At 34.8% G+C, this 15,567-nt stretch overlaps 1 protein-coding gene across 2 annotated transcripts; it reads left to right on the top strand.

The window, feature by feature from the left end:
• The first annotated feature begins 2,576 nt into the window (after positions 1-2,576).
• On the top strand, positions 2,577-15,190 carry RhoGAP68F (Rho GTPase activating protein at 68F). Of its 2 annotated transcripts, XM_089711939.1 has the most exons (10): positions 2,585-2,611; positions 2,917-2,974; positions 3,050-3,184; positions 11,498-11,613; positions 12,481-12,638; positions 12,731-13,048; positions 13,120-13,358; positions 13,488-13,688; positions 13,783-13,889; positions 13,959-15,190. In XM_089711939.1, the coding sequence occupies exons 2-10, from the start codon at positions 2,926-2,928 to the stop codon at positions 14,127-14,129; spliced, it is 1,494 nt and encodes a 497-aa protein (XP_089568065.1). In that variant the 5' UTR covers positions 2,585-2,611; positions 2,917-2,925; the 3' UTR covers positions 14,130-15,190. The 2 variants fall into 2 exon arrangements, with proteins under 2 accessions (XP_089567978.1, XP_089568065.1); XM_089711852.1 differs by having other exon boundaries at positions 2,577-2,974.
• Positions 15,191-15,567: the final 377 nt, after the last annotated feature.

The raw sequence follows: 15,567 nt of genomic DNA, 5'->3' as shown, positions 1-15,567 counted from the left end.
AAAAATATGTGGTTTTCAAATCGCCTTGTTTTTTTCTACCCGACGGACCCAGAAAGAGGGTAATGTGTTTGAGCTGCATGTATGCTTGTTTGTTTGTATGTTTGATTCTATGTGCGCCTCTGCAGTCTAAACACTTGACCGATTTTTATAAAATAACTAATTCCAAATACATTTAAGTAAAATTTGACCTAGGTAGGTCAATTAAAATACTAGTGTATTTTTGTCTTAAATTACACTATTGCTACAATGAAACAATTATAACGGTTTAAATCGCGGTATTTATTTTAGATTATATTATATAGATTTTTGGATTTTTATTCTATAGTATCAAGATCGCTTGCGTCGCAGTATCAGTGTTGCTATATGAGCGACGGTGGCGCCCTCATTTATTTTCATCTCTTTTGTGTCGCACTGTAAACGGTATCCTATAAAACTAAAAATCCTGCTTATATTATAAATGCGAAAAATTTGTATGTTTGTTTGTTACTTGTTCAGACAAAAACTTCGGAACCGATTTTCATGAAATTCGACTCGACATAATAATATATTGGTCTAAGATCCGAATATAGGTCGACCTTCACCCGTGATAATAGAATGAGACCAATTTTATAATAAATTTAGTCTATTAAAAAATCTATTAAAGATGGGTTGACTGAAAAAATCCTGGACAGGATATTTTTAGTTAATATATCCTGTCCTAGAATTATTATTATGATGAATATAAATACGTTGTAATCCTACGCCACTTTGGTAAATTTATTTGTTAATTTATTATGTCAATACTCACTACCACAATAATTATTCTGATGAACAAAATTGAATAAGACCCTCCTTCTTTCGCAGTCGGGTAAAAATACATTTCCTTAAAATTTTTGAATGGAAAGACCACAGGGAAAGACATATTTTCATGATTGGCAGGTAGTAGTGCCATGTAATCACTACTTACGCCACAACTTACGCCGTTAGTACACCGACGCATTCGCGTGCGGCAGCGAAACAACGAAAAATCTGTCAGTAGTATGGCAGGTTTTCGCATATGATATGTCTCACTCTAGCACATAGATAGATGAAATAGTTGCGTCGTCAGTATTGTTTCGAAAGGAACTGCGAAATGGCCATTACACAGACGCATTGCGAAAAAGTTGCGAAAACATTGCTGTTTACTAAGGTTCTGCAGATATTTCGCTACGCAGTAGTTTCGCAGAGATTCGCTGCCGCACGCGAATGCGTCGGTGTACTAACGGCGCTAATGCATAAAAAAAAAACAAGTCGCTTTCCGCCGTTTTCCTATATACGCATTAGATCTTTAATAATGTGCAAAAGTGAATGAGGATGTGTTTTTAGAAAGAGTGATATTTTTAGTCATCGAGCTATTGTTATGTAATAGTATCTCAATGGTTTAGGTTTAATATTATTAGGTTTTAAACAAAGCGGAAGGCCGCGGGTGGATAACTATTTAGTAAAGAACAGTTTACATTCATACACACACACAAACACGCACAGTTAGTTTTATTAAATATAAATAAAAAATGTTGTGTGGTTTTATGAAACCACGGTAAAAGTGAAACTGTTCGAACGGTTCCGAACACTGCTTTGTGTAGCGCATGTCGCGTGTCGATCGGCTGCCGAGTAGGTATACCTACTCGGCAGCCGCGATACACGCGACATGCGCTACACAGACCAAAAAGTTTGAGACGATGTAATAAAAGTTTCACTTTAATAAAGTTCTTCGTGATACTTTCTAAATCTGCTAAGAAAAAATACAAAAATTCAAAATCTGAAAATTTCGGAAACTAGCAAAAGGCGCGTTAGTGGATATTTTTAATGTTCGGATACACTATGAGATGGTGATTAGCAGATAATCGAGCCATTTCATTACTTATGTTCCTGTGTCCCCTAGCTGGGGCAGAGAGCACCCACAGGTGTGTCTATCGAGAGCTTCCCTTTTGAATTTTGATCTCTCTCCAAGTTTTCCCGATTTTCTTGGCTTCGTGTATGACTGTCCACCGCCAGGTCTGTTTAGGATGGCCACGCTTACGCTTTCCTTGGGGGTTCCAGTCTAAGGCTTGCATTGGAATATGATCCGTTTCCCTTCGGAGCGTGTGGCCAATCCAGTTCCTCTTACGACGTTTGATTTGCTGGTCAATCGCGATCTCACCACAGCGTACCCAAAGCTGGTCATTTGATATCGTCGCGAGCCAGTAGATACCAAGGATTTGACAAAGGCAGGCCTTCCACGTCTCGCAGGCATACAGGCTACAGCAACACGGTCTTCACATTGGATCGAAACTTGATCGAAATATCTTCAGTTTTATTTTTCGTGTAAGTTTTGGAGATTGCCATATATTTCGGAGCTGTGCAAAGGTTGCTCGGGCCTTCGAAATCCTAGTGGCGACATCCTCCTCCCAGCATGCTAATTTCTAATAAGGCGAACCGCACACATGCAATAATATTTTTAACCAATAATTTACGGTTACAAAAAACGTGCAAAAAACGATTTCAAGTGAAGACAAAAATAAAAATCTGTATAGCAATCTGGCAAGCTTGAACTGTCACACTTACAACTTACAAGTGGCAGCCCTCAGCTAATCAGACTTTTGCGTAAATTGTTGTATTTGTTCTGACTTCCGTACATCGTTAATCATAGATACCATATAATATTATCTATTGAGTATTCGTACTATCCATCCTATAAATTAAGACGTAGTGGATGTGGATGTGAATCACTCCTGTTTTCTCTGAATAAAGTTTTCTAATCAAGTGTAATTTGTAAACAATAAACATTGGCTAACACCATGAATATCTCGAAATATAACTAACGTTCCTAATATTGGTTTTATAACTTGTTATTTATTTTGCGACTAGCTAAAGGTACTTTGAAACTAAACATATTTATTGCTATATCGGTTTAAACAGCCTGTTCATATGGAGTCAGAACATCAACCTAAATTAAGTCCGATACGAGCGTTTCAAGGTTTGTGTGACATATTCTAAATAGAGAAAAGATTTTCGTATGCCCTCAATTTGTGCATTTTTTTTTTGTGTACAGTTCTACATGGAGGTAGTATGGATCCTGAAGATGATGACGCAAATTTAAACAATCTCACGAGCCTTTCAGATTACCACGATTATGAGCCGAGTTTGGAATTCGATGATTCCGAACTGATTCAAGCCACTGGCCTTGGTAAGTTTGTTGAAAGCTGACTAAAATTTTTATTTTTTGTAGAATTTCATTGCCTTAAATTATAAACTGAAGGTAATTATTTATATGAAAACTTAAATTGTTCTGCTACATGTCCTTTTCATACCAAGAATTTGTAAATACATACTATTATTTCTGTAAATTTAAACAAACTGCAACTGATACATGAATGGAGGTCATTAAATTTTTCCTTTATTTTATACATAAATGATTAATACATATATGAATATCAATTTATTATGAGTCAAATTGCATTTGTTTCATAATACATTACAATTTTATAAAGTGTAAATTATTAGATTTAGTAGTAGTACTTCTACATACTGCTGTACATACTGCTTAATTGTACAGACAGTTTAAACTATAGTAGGTAGGTATATAAATTGTATTTTAAGGTGGTGCTGTTTTTTTTTTATTATTAATAATCACAATGTGAATAAATGAGTTGAAGTTCTCAGAATAGCTATAAATATAATTTACATTGTAAATTATAAGCTTTATTATTACTAAACATATTATTGAAGTGAAACTTCTTTATTGGGGTTGGAAAAAAATTTAGTGTAACATTTTTTTCGTTACGCGTGACATTTTTCCGTTACGCGCCATATTTTTCTTATCCCTACCACGTGATCCGACGAATTTTTTGAAAATAAGGTCATAAAGAAGTTTCACTTCTTACGTGTGTACACTAGTACACGCACACATTTTTTGTTTATTGTTAACAAAAGTAGTGAATATTATGTGTGGATTGTTTCTTTTGGGATTTGGTTATATAAAGCAACTAGCTGATATATATATTATACATTCTTTGTATTTGTGCAAACTACCAAATACCAAAATGTTATATCATACAATGTTATATCATACTAAAATAATGGCTATTTTGGTTTTCTTAATTTATTTACTTTCAGAAGATACTGCTTCGTATAATAAACAAGCACAATGAAAAAAGAATTATTGATATTGGTTCAACGGTTCATGCATGATTCTGTGACCAACAATAAAAACAAATCTACACTAATCTACACTAATATTATAAAGAGGAAAACTTTGTTTGTTTGTTTGTTTGTTTGTTTGATTGTAATGAAAAGGCTCATAAACTACTGGACCGATTTTAAAAATTCTTTCACCATTCGAAAGCTACATTATCCACGAGTAACATAGGCTAGGTTTTATCCCGGAAATCCCACGGGAATGGGAACTATGCGGGTTTTTCTTTGAAAACGCGGGCGAAGCCGCAGGCGGAAAGCTAGTCATATTACATATATATAAATAAATTTACTGGTAGTTCTTTACTATATATTATTATATAAGTCTAGATTTGCAGCTGTATCATTTTGTTTTGGTTATAATTTGTTTAAAACATTTTCACAATTATACATTAATATGTATATTTAGTTAAAGTTAACTTCCTTTATTGAAATATAAAAGGGTTTAAAAACTGTACCACTAGTATGATGATAGTAATGATCATCAGCCCGTAAACCCTTGGTCATGTCTCATGGGAACGGTGGTCTTGGCTTAATCGCCTGGGCCAAGAGGTAGTCCTCCTCTATAAAAAAACCCCAATTCTAAGGTGGGATACGCGCCGATAGAATGAATGGTTGATGGGTTATCAGCTCCTAGCGCCAACCTCAATGGACCTGGCTAACATTGTTGTACAGTGCCTTCACATGGGAATGGGCGTTACCCTGTGTGTGACTTTCTAATCGACCCTACTCGTGGGAACAGAAATGGAATTGTCTCAAAAAAATATAAAAGCTACTGAATCTGATAAAACGCAAAATAAAACACTAACACAACAAATCTTTCACCCAGCCTTGTTCAACAGGACTAGAACTCAATCTTTAACGAACCTAGACCACCCTACTCCAATCCAAACACAAGCATCTACTTGTCACACTGAAAATGATGTATGGACAGAAGTCCCTATCAGAAAAAGACAGCGTGATAGTCCAGAAAACAATGCAACACAAAAACAAAAAAAACTTGACACCTACTGGCTAAGTCAAACTACTCCAACTTCTAACAGCTTCTCAGAATTAGATAAGGACGTCCAAGAACCAACAAATAGTAAGGATCTTGAAAAACCTGTCAAACCACCTCCAATATTTGTGGACAGAGTTAGCAACATAAAACCATTGCTTAAAATGTTAGATGACGTAGGAGAAAACAATTACGAGGTGAAAATCCTCCGTAATGAACAAGTCAGAATACAACCCAAAACTGCTGAATTATATACCAAAATAGTTAAGGAACTGAATGGAAAAAACACAGAGTTTTACACATATAAACCTAAACAAGACAGATGTTTTAAAGTAGTGATTAAAAAACTTCACCCATCTACTGATCTGGAGGAAATAAAAGCTGAATTGGAAGCATATGGGCATAGAGTACAAAATATCTGGAATGTCAAACAAAGAATTACCAAAAAGGCCTTGCCAATATTTTTCATAGAAATAGAAGCCAACAGTAATAATAAAAACATTTATGACCTAAAGAGCCTACTACATTGCCGGATTAAAATAGAACCACCTAGACCGAAGCGAGACATACCACAGTGCGCAAACTGCCAGCAATATGGTCACACTAGGAAATATTGCTTCAGAAAACCAAAATGTATTAAATGTGCTGGTGATCATGCATCAAGCAACTGTGAACGCAAAGGAAGGTCGGACTCGGTTAAATGTATACTTTGTGAAGGAAACCATCCTGCAAACTACAAAGGATGCTCTGTTTACAAAGAACTTCAAAAAATAAGGTACCCCCCGGAACCAATTAAACAAAGACATGTAGATAAGCGTAAAAGTAATCTGAACAAAGAAACGACAAACCATATTAAAGAATTTTCCGACAAGCTTACATATAGCCAAGCACTAACATCCAAAAATGAGGGTTCTCATTCACAACAAAATAATGAACTGCAAATGACATCAGAGAAGACCACTGACATGAAGGAAATGATAAATACTATGACACAGCTCATGCAGCAATTGACTTCTATGACTCACCTCCTGATGGAAATAATGACAAAATTATCACATTCAATGCCCTAAAAATTGCGATATGGAACGCTAATGGGCTCCCACACCACATCCTCGAAGTTGAGATGTTCCTAAAAACAAACAAAATTGATATCTTCCTATTATCTGAGACACACTTCACAAATAAAAACTACATTAATATTCCTAACTATATTTACTACCAAACAATGCACCCAGATGGCACAGCACATGGTGGTTCCGCAATCCTAATAAAAAATAACATCAGACACTATGAGACACATAAATATAGCACTCCTGAAATACAAGGGACAAGTGTAGTTGTTGAAGACTGGCGTGGTAATCTTACTGTCACTGCACTGTACTCTCCACCAAAACATAATTTAAAAAAAGAAGATTATATCCGCTTCTTCAGATCATTGGGACCCAGATTCATTGCAGGTGGGGACTACAACTCCAAAAACACTCTCTGGGGATCACGCTTAACCACTCCGAAAGGAAGACAGCTTCAGGCAGCCTTAAATGACCTCCAATTAGAAACGGTGTCTAGTAGTGAACCAACTTACTGGCCAACAGACCCAAGAAAAATCCCAGACTTGGTAGACTTCTGTGTCATAAAAGGCATTCCATTAAATAACTGTAAATGCGAATCCTCTCTAGATCTGTCATCAGATCACAGTGTAGTGCTGGTAGAAATATCTGAAAAAATTATTAGAACTGAACCTGTGACACGGCTGCATGGTAAAAATACTGATTGGGATATGTTTCGCAGAAGTGTAGAGTCCTGTATAAACCTTAAGTTACCACTGAAAACCCAAGAAGACATAGAACAAGGTGTAGAACATTTTAATTACTGTGTTCAGAATGCAGCCTGGAGCAGCACTCCTGCTTCCAAAAGGTATGACAAAGTGGACTGTCCAATGCCCATTCGTGAGCTGTTAGCGGAGAAGCGAAGAGCGCGTAAACTGTGGCAGCAAACCAGATACCCAAATGATAAAAGACGTCTTAATACCTTATCAGCCAAGCTCAAAAAACTACTTCAAACTGCACGAGACGACAATATCGAATGTCACTTGCGTAATCTGGACGCCAAGGCTTCAAGTGACTATTCGCTCTGGAAAACCGTAAAGAAGCTGAAAAGACCCATCAGTCACAAGCACCCTATTCGGAAAAAAGATGGCACATGGGCAAAGAGTGATCCAGAGAAGGGAGAAACCTTTGCGTCTCATCTAAAGGAAGTCTTTGTTCCAAATCCTTGTCAAAAAATTATGACAACCGATATGATGAATCGCCTTAAAAGCATTGATGATCCCTACCAGCTTGATCTCCCAATAAAGAAAATAAAAAAGGGTGAACTTATAGCAGTTATAAAAACTTTGAAACAGAATAAAGCTCCTGGATATGACCTTATAACTGTTAAAACGCTGAAAGAACTACCAGACTCAGCATTAATATTTTTGACTCAGTTGTTCAACTGTATAATATCGAGAGGCATTTTCCCACGGCAATGGAAAGTGGCACAGGTCATATTGATCCTGAAACCTGGTAAGGCTCCAGAAGAAGTGTCGTCTTACAGGCCGATAAGTTTGCTTCCTACTCTTTCCAAAGTAATAGAGATTCTTTACTTGAAAAGGTTGAACTCAGTTATAGAAGAAAACAAAATCATACCGGACCACCAATTCGGATTTAGACAAAACCATGGAACCACAGAACAAATTCACCGACTGGTAGAAAAAATTCACAAAGCTTACGAGGCCAAAAAATACTGCAGTGCAGTGTTTCTTGACATATCACAGGCTTTTGATAGAGTCTGGCATCAGGGCCTACTATATAAAATAAAAACTAAATTACCAACTAATCACTTCATATTTCTCAAGTCCTATCTAGAGGACAGACACTACCAAGTAAGGCAAGGAGAATATGTTACGACCCTTCACAAAGCTCACGCCGGAGTTCCCCAAGGAAGTGTACTCGGTCCTACACTGTACCTGCTATTTACAGCAGATTTGCCCATGACAGATGGCGTGGTAATTGGAACTTTTGCTGACGACACTGCAGCCCTAGCGATCCACGAAAATCCAGTACAAGCTAGTGAAAACCTCCAAGTCTGTCTTGATAAAATTACAGATTGGTTATCAACCTGGCGAATTAAAGCCAATGAAAAGAAGTCTGTACAGGTAACATTTGCGACTCGTTACGGCTCGTGCTCACAAGTGTCTCTCAATGGTGTACCTATTCCTCAGGCCGATGGCGCGAAATACCTTGGCATCTATCTGGATCGCAGACTCACATGGAGAACACATATTTTTACTAAACGTAAAGCCCTTGGCATTCAACTGAGAAAAATGTACTGGCTCCTCAACAAAAAATCTAAACTCTCGTTGGAAAATAAATTACTTTTGTACAAAAGCATCATTAAACCAATCTGGACCTATGGGATCCAGTTATGGGGAACTGCTTCCAACTCCAATATCGAAATTTTGCAAAGGTTTCAATCGAAAATGCTTAGACTAATCACAAACGCTCCTTGGTATGTTACAAACCAACAGTTACACCACGATCTTAAAATTCGAACAGTTAAAGACGAAATCAAGCACTCTATGAGCTCCTACAAAAAAAGACTTGATAAACATCCCAATGCTTTGGCCATGGATTTAATGAAAAACGACACAAGATTCCAAAGACTTAAAAGAAAAGCTCCCATAGATTTATAAGAAAAGAAAAAAAAAAAAAAAAAAAGTAATAACGGCTGGCATCACTGGATCGCTCGCCCTACAAGTCTCAATACATTCATAACCAAGTGCTGAATGTTCTATGAACAGATTGCATTTACACATACATAAAAAAAAAAAAAAAAAACTAGTATGATGGCTTTATAAAGCCTTAAGAGTTAATGAAGGGATATTTGAATATATGTATATGTCACAGTCATCTGGTTGAATCTGCTATTTGATTGAATGACTATGTCTAATTGAATAATAGGATAACGCATCAAGTTGTTGAATGTAATGTTCAACGTCTTGACTGAAAGTTATTTATTTTGGTTCATTAACCAGCCCATTTGGTGGGTTAAGCTACTTTCATTGTTTTTTTTTTACTACACAGAATTAGGAGCCCTACAATCATCTTCATTTGGTAAAAGTAAAGTCTCAGCAACTCTCGCACTTCAAATGAACGCGCTAGTCAATCACCAATATGCCGAGCGTTATATCCGCTCTGTTCAAAGGGATATGTTACAATCCTCTAACAGCTAATTAGTTGGATGTTGAGTGATGCTTGTTAAATCAACGTTCGGCCTAATCGTTCAATTGAATGTCGTCATTCAATGAACATGCTAGTCATTCAATCAAATAGCAGATTAAACCAGATGACAGTGACATATTGACACATGCAGGCTCTATGAATAAAAAAAGCAGGCTCTATAGTGCATCATAATTTATCAGACGGAATAGGTATATTATGTATATACATATGTAGTGCTAGATGCACCTTGTGGTTTTATGTACTTGTGGCTGAAACCACTGTCAATGCCTTTCATACTTTATTTCAAATGTTTATAGGTTGAATTAAAAAAAATAAAGTATCTTATCATTGGCTCTGGGTCTTGGACTATTTTCATAAAAAATTTCATCTTAATAGTTTTATGCATAGATTTATTGTACCTTTTATATCTGATTTATTATTGATATATTGTAATGTGTTTTAAAAGTTTATTATTTATAACTGATAATTATAACACCAACATTCAATAACAAATATAACACATGTATGTTTGATTATATTCTGTTTAAAGAGACAATCTTATCTATTCCTGCCCACTCATGTTTCCTCTGTTTATGAAGGGAACATGCACCTTGTTACCATATAACTTTTTTAACACAACACTTCATATTATATTGATATTTTTTATGAAATTTCGCGTTAAAAATTTATCTTATGAATTTTAGTTTTCGCATCCCAAAATGTTACACGTGACGTATTTTCTGATTGTATTGAGAGAGAGTTAAGAAAATATGGCCTATATATGTATAAATGATTTTTCTCATTGTAAAAACTGTATTTGATAATATCACTCAAGTAGTTTTTGAGTTGTTTTAAAAACAAGAAAAAACCTTTTTTTATGTTGTAACTTTAAATTTATGATTTTAGCAATTTTTCCTTTATCTGTACTATAAGACGTTGCTACGTACCAAATTTCAAGATTCTGTGTTCACGGCAGTAGCCTGTAGATTTTTAATATAGTAATAATATAGTAATACAGCTACAATACTCTAAATTTTGTCACCTTCGAAGCATTTCTAATCGGCTATTTGTCTTTTTGATCTCTCCCTAGGTTCAAACGAATTAAAAGAAGAGAATTTGAAAATAAAATACTCAATCTACCTACCTAGGTAGGTATATTAGAAAAATTAATAACTATTAAAACTACTGGAACCAAAGGAAAATGTCATTAAATAAACATTGCCGAAAATAATGCCTATTAAACACAGTACATAGCTAGTCGACTTTTTGATACTCACAATAAATCAGGTTTGATACTTTCACACCCACTCACATAAATATTCAATTCCCACTACACTTATTGCATATAATATCTATTACATAAGTTATTAATAAAAAAATAAAAAAATAAATACATATATCTCTTTTCATGAATATATCCGGTATACCAAATTAAATGGTAATTCATACAAAGACAGTATTGCATTACCTCACCTAATTTTTTTATATTTGTACCTTTTCAATTCAAAAACAGTATTGAACTGTTAGATAATGTTGATGTTTTTAAATTTACTCGATAATAAATAATAATCTTGTTTATGTAATAATAAAAAATGTACAATACCATAAACTTCATTATTAATTTCTCATGTTCTCTACTTGCTAGCCTGCAGCACTTTACCTATAGTTCGAATTGTATGACGTAAATTCATTTCATTTTAAATTGTTTGACTATGAAGTTGTAATTGCAAGCCTTACCGCTCATATTATTTACAAGCCCGCTAGTAACCGCTGCAATATTGTCCACCCACCCCACCCACCCCACATTGCACCTAACAGCCTTTTATTTTACACCGTTGTCAGTTGCTTATTGATAGCAGACCTATACACATCTCGGTGATACCTTGTGTTTGTTATGATCTACTGTTATATTAAAATGTGGTCGATTCACGAGGACGTGACTTAATTAATTTTCAAATGAAAATGAACTATTTAGTGTGTTTATTTAATTTCATGGAGCAATGAAAATTTCATCGATGTTTTAAAATGTTGTAAGGAAAATTAATTTTAGCGCCGCTACCACCGGAATTGCTTGATTTGTCGGAAGAGTTGATTACACGTTCAAGTAGCGACGGCACCATAGAAGAAAACTTTGAAAAGGAACTCGGTCCGCAAACTTACTCTGAGGTAATAATTTTGATCACTCATTTATTTCATAATATTTTTTTGTTTGCAACAATATTTTTGAAGGAGCAACTTTTTAAAGTTTTGTTTGTTTATAAACTTTTACATTATTTTCGTGTCATGCCGTTATTTTTGTGTCAACGCTATGCTAGCTAGCGGAAATAAATAACAATGCAGCTATGCGAGATTAACTTAAGTTACCTACTCATATTTAATTATTAAAAGTTAAGTTAATTTTAACACTGACCCATCGAAATAAATTTAGACCTTTTCAAAATATTTAATCAATAAGTTGAAATTTAGAAAGCATGCGTCCTTACTATCGTGTGCATAATACAATTACCCTGAATTTCAGAATAGATATAGATATGTAGTACTGCGCGGCGCTCGATCGATATTTAAATCTAGGTCTCCCAGGGTAGCGCAACAGATTCAGGAATCAGGTCATTATTAACGTGGGCGTACAAGCGACCTCTAGAACAGTATACGCTTCGTAGAGTTCCCGCTAACTTAACACCTACAACATCCTCATTATCATGAAAATATACTATGTAATTATTTTTCTCGTTATCATGAAAATATACTAATTATTTTTGTTACATGAAGCGTTAATTTGTTATCCCATATTACTAATATTTATCCCTTATTTTTCTTTTCTCACATTTCCATCAAAACCTCCGTTACATTCAAATGTTTTGAATTTTTAAATCTTTTGTTATTTAATAGGTCAAGTTTTACACTTGAAAGACTGAAATAGAATCAGGTAAATTATATTCCTTTTCATTAAATGTAGGTCAGTACGATGCTTGAATCTTTCAGGTTGAAGTTAATTTATTTCTTTATAAATATCGCTTGTATACATTTGTGCAGATTATCTCATGCTCCCTCGACTATGACTTGTTCTCGGAACTAAATCAGAGTAGGTTGGTCGAAGTAGTAGGCGATGATGATATCGGTCGCCGAATCATTGTAGTATCGGCTTGTCGCCTGCCTCCTGCTAAGGACATACATCCTGACTATTTGCTGCGGTAAGCCTCGTTGTATTATGGACTCCATACTAGTCAATTAGCTTAATTTATTCCCTGGCATAATTTCTAAATGAGGTTTATATCATCAACAGGTTCCTTATGTTCACATTGGATAAGTACGTGGAACAAGACTATAGTGTCATCTATTTCCATTATGGTCTTACTAGCAGAAATAAGCCACCATTGTCTTGGCTTTGGAAAGCGTACAAAGCGTTCGATCGAAAATACAAAAAGAATCTCAAAGCTCTGTATCTCGTACATCCAACAAATTTCATACGAATCGTTTGGCAAATGCTAAGACCCGCCATTAGCGTTAAGTTTGGTAGGAAGATGATGTACGTTAATTACTTACATGAATTACAACAATATTTAGATTTGGAAAAAGTTCAAATTCCCGAGCGAGTAATTGAGTGAGTATACATTAGTTAGTTGTGTTTATCTTGAATGGTTTGAATTGTATTTTTCATTGTGTATATTTTAGGTACGACAAAGTCCTTTTGTCAAAAAATCCACGTGCCGCAGAAATAGCGCGTCAAAATATGGAACGTGCAGGGAAGCCTCAGGAACGAGGGGAGGCCAGCGCTAAAGACAGCCTGTCGCCTCCCTCCACCCAACAGTTCGGGGTTTCTTTACAGTTTATCAAGGAAAATAATTCGGACATGGTTGATGCCATTCCGCCTGTAGTGCGGCAGTGTGTTGAGTTTTTGTCGCAACCAGACGGTGGGTTTAATTTTATTTTCACTTTTAAGTTTTAATTCAAACATAAGACATGTTTGAATTAAAACTTAAAACATAAGGACACTTAAAATAAAATGAACAATAGTGTATAATGTTACGTGTTTGTTATAGCTTTGGAAACAGAAGGCATATTCCGGAGATCCGCAAATTTGGCAGTCGTTAAGGAACTGCAACGGGCTTGCAACAGAGGGGAAACAATTTCGTTTAAAAACGATCCTCATATTGCTGCTGTGTTATTAAAAACATTTTTACGGGATCTTGAGGAACCCCTGATGACATTCGATCTTTATGACGAAATTATTCAATTTCAATGTGAGAATGCGGCATGTTTTTATCTTGCTATTTTAAGTAAAATTTGTGGATTTTCGTTAAAACATTTTAATTTTTATCTTATTTTTTTTTTCAGCCTGGCCAATAAGTGAAAGACCAAGGAAGGTAAAAATATTAGTGTTGGAGAGACTTCCGCTGGATAACTACAAACTGCTTAAATACGTTATCCAATTCTTATGGAAGGTATGTATTGACCCATGTACGTGTTATCGCTCCGTCGAATGGCCGGTTGCAACTTTGGCAATTTTTCAGGTCCAGGACAGAAGCTGTCTCAATAAAATGACAAGTAGCAACTTGGCGGTCGTGTTTGGCCCTAACTTATCTTGGCCTCCGACTGGACAAATGTCACTTCAGTCAATTGCTCCCATCAACGCATTCACTGACTTCCTGCTCGAAAATCAAGAAACAATATTCATTATTTAATAATCGAAGTTGTATGTTTGAATACGGCAAAATGTTTGAGATCGAGTCCGAAGAGACGCTGAAAATATGAAACCATTTAATAAAAAATAATATTATAAGTTAACCGGCAAAATGTGTCGTCTTTGTCGTACCTAAATTTGAGATTATTCTTAACGTAATTTATATATTGGATGGTCTAATTAATGGTTGAAATAAAACCTAGTTATATTCACATATAAATGTTGATATCTAATAGTATCGTTTTAAAATGAACGGTAGTATTGTTGATGTTGTTTTGTAACGAAGAGATCTAATATTGTTCTTACGAAGTAAATGTTACGAGGAGTTGCATACAGGAATGAATATGTACATGAAATGTGTGAAAAAAATTGCCAAAAATTTGGTGCCACGTTTCATATTATGGTAAATTAATCTATCACGTTATTAGTTATTACTTACCCGCTCCTAACCTGAGGTACTTGTTGTTATACTATATATGCACGTTAGTCATATTTTTTAAACTATAGGTACCCTACTTTGTTTTACCACAGTATTATTCCACTCAAAGAGGAACTTCAAATATTTGTATAAGCCTGTTCTTAATAATATAAATGGTTTGAAAAAGTAATATAATTTTTTTAGCGCAACCTAACATTATGCACGTCTTATATTAGTTTCCAAAAAGCGTTCATCAAAATATAAATGCTTTAATGAGATTTGTGTGTCTGCGCATTCGATCCAGTTGATTGTTAGCAGTACTCAGCACATCGGAAATAGCGAATTTGAACAATAGTTAAACTGATTTTAGACAATAGTAGAGTGGAGTGGTTTCAAACATTAGTTCTAAATACGCGTGTTACGTTCACATTATGGCGTATTGGTTTTAGCACTTTTCTGTGTTTGCTCTAATTCGAATAGTAGTTGTGATCATGACTCAATTCCAATTAAAAATATGTCAACATACTCGTTTGTTTATAGTACAATTATTAAACCACCATTATCATAACCTTATTTAAGTTATTTAAGTATATCGAATGATAAAAATCGCACAATACGTGGTAGAAGGGTACAAATACGTTGTAACAATACATTGAGTTAATATGTACTACTATCAATATACTTTTGTATTTTATGTTTAGTTACTAATATTTCTCATCTCTTGTAAGTTTTTAAAATGTGTATTGTAATTGCGCATCCATCTTGACTTTTTGACAATTTTTTTAAGTTGGACTGTAGTAACGATATAATATGTGGTAATTAGGCATAATATGTATTTGTCGTTAAATGGATGTTTCATATTGTATTATAAATTAAATAATATACTATAAGGGTATGGAAATTTGTTATTTGTCAACGAAACAAAATGGGTATTGGGTATTTATGGATCTAACCAAAAATGTGCATAATTATTTACTTATAAATGTTTAGTTTCTAAAAGTATTTGTTGTAGTGAAATCAT

Source organism: Colias philodice, chromosome 1 (assembly GCF_061535455.1).
Source record: "Colias philodice isolate Cphi_HAF_F1 chromosome 1, ilColPhil1 Martin Lab GWU primary, whole genome shotgun sequence".
NCBI classification, from domain to species: Eukaryota; Metazoa; Arthropoda; class Insecta; order Lepidoptera; family Pieridae; genus Colias; species Colias philodice.
The sequence above is the reverse complement of the archived record's forward strand: the minus strand, read 5'-3'. Positions and strand labels throughout refer to the sequence as shown.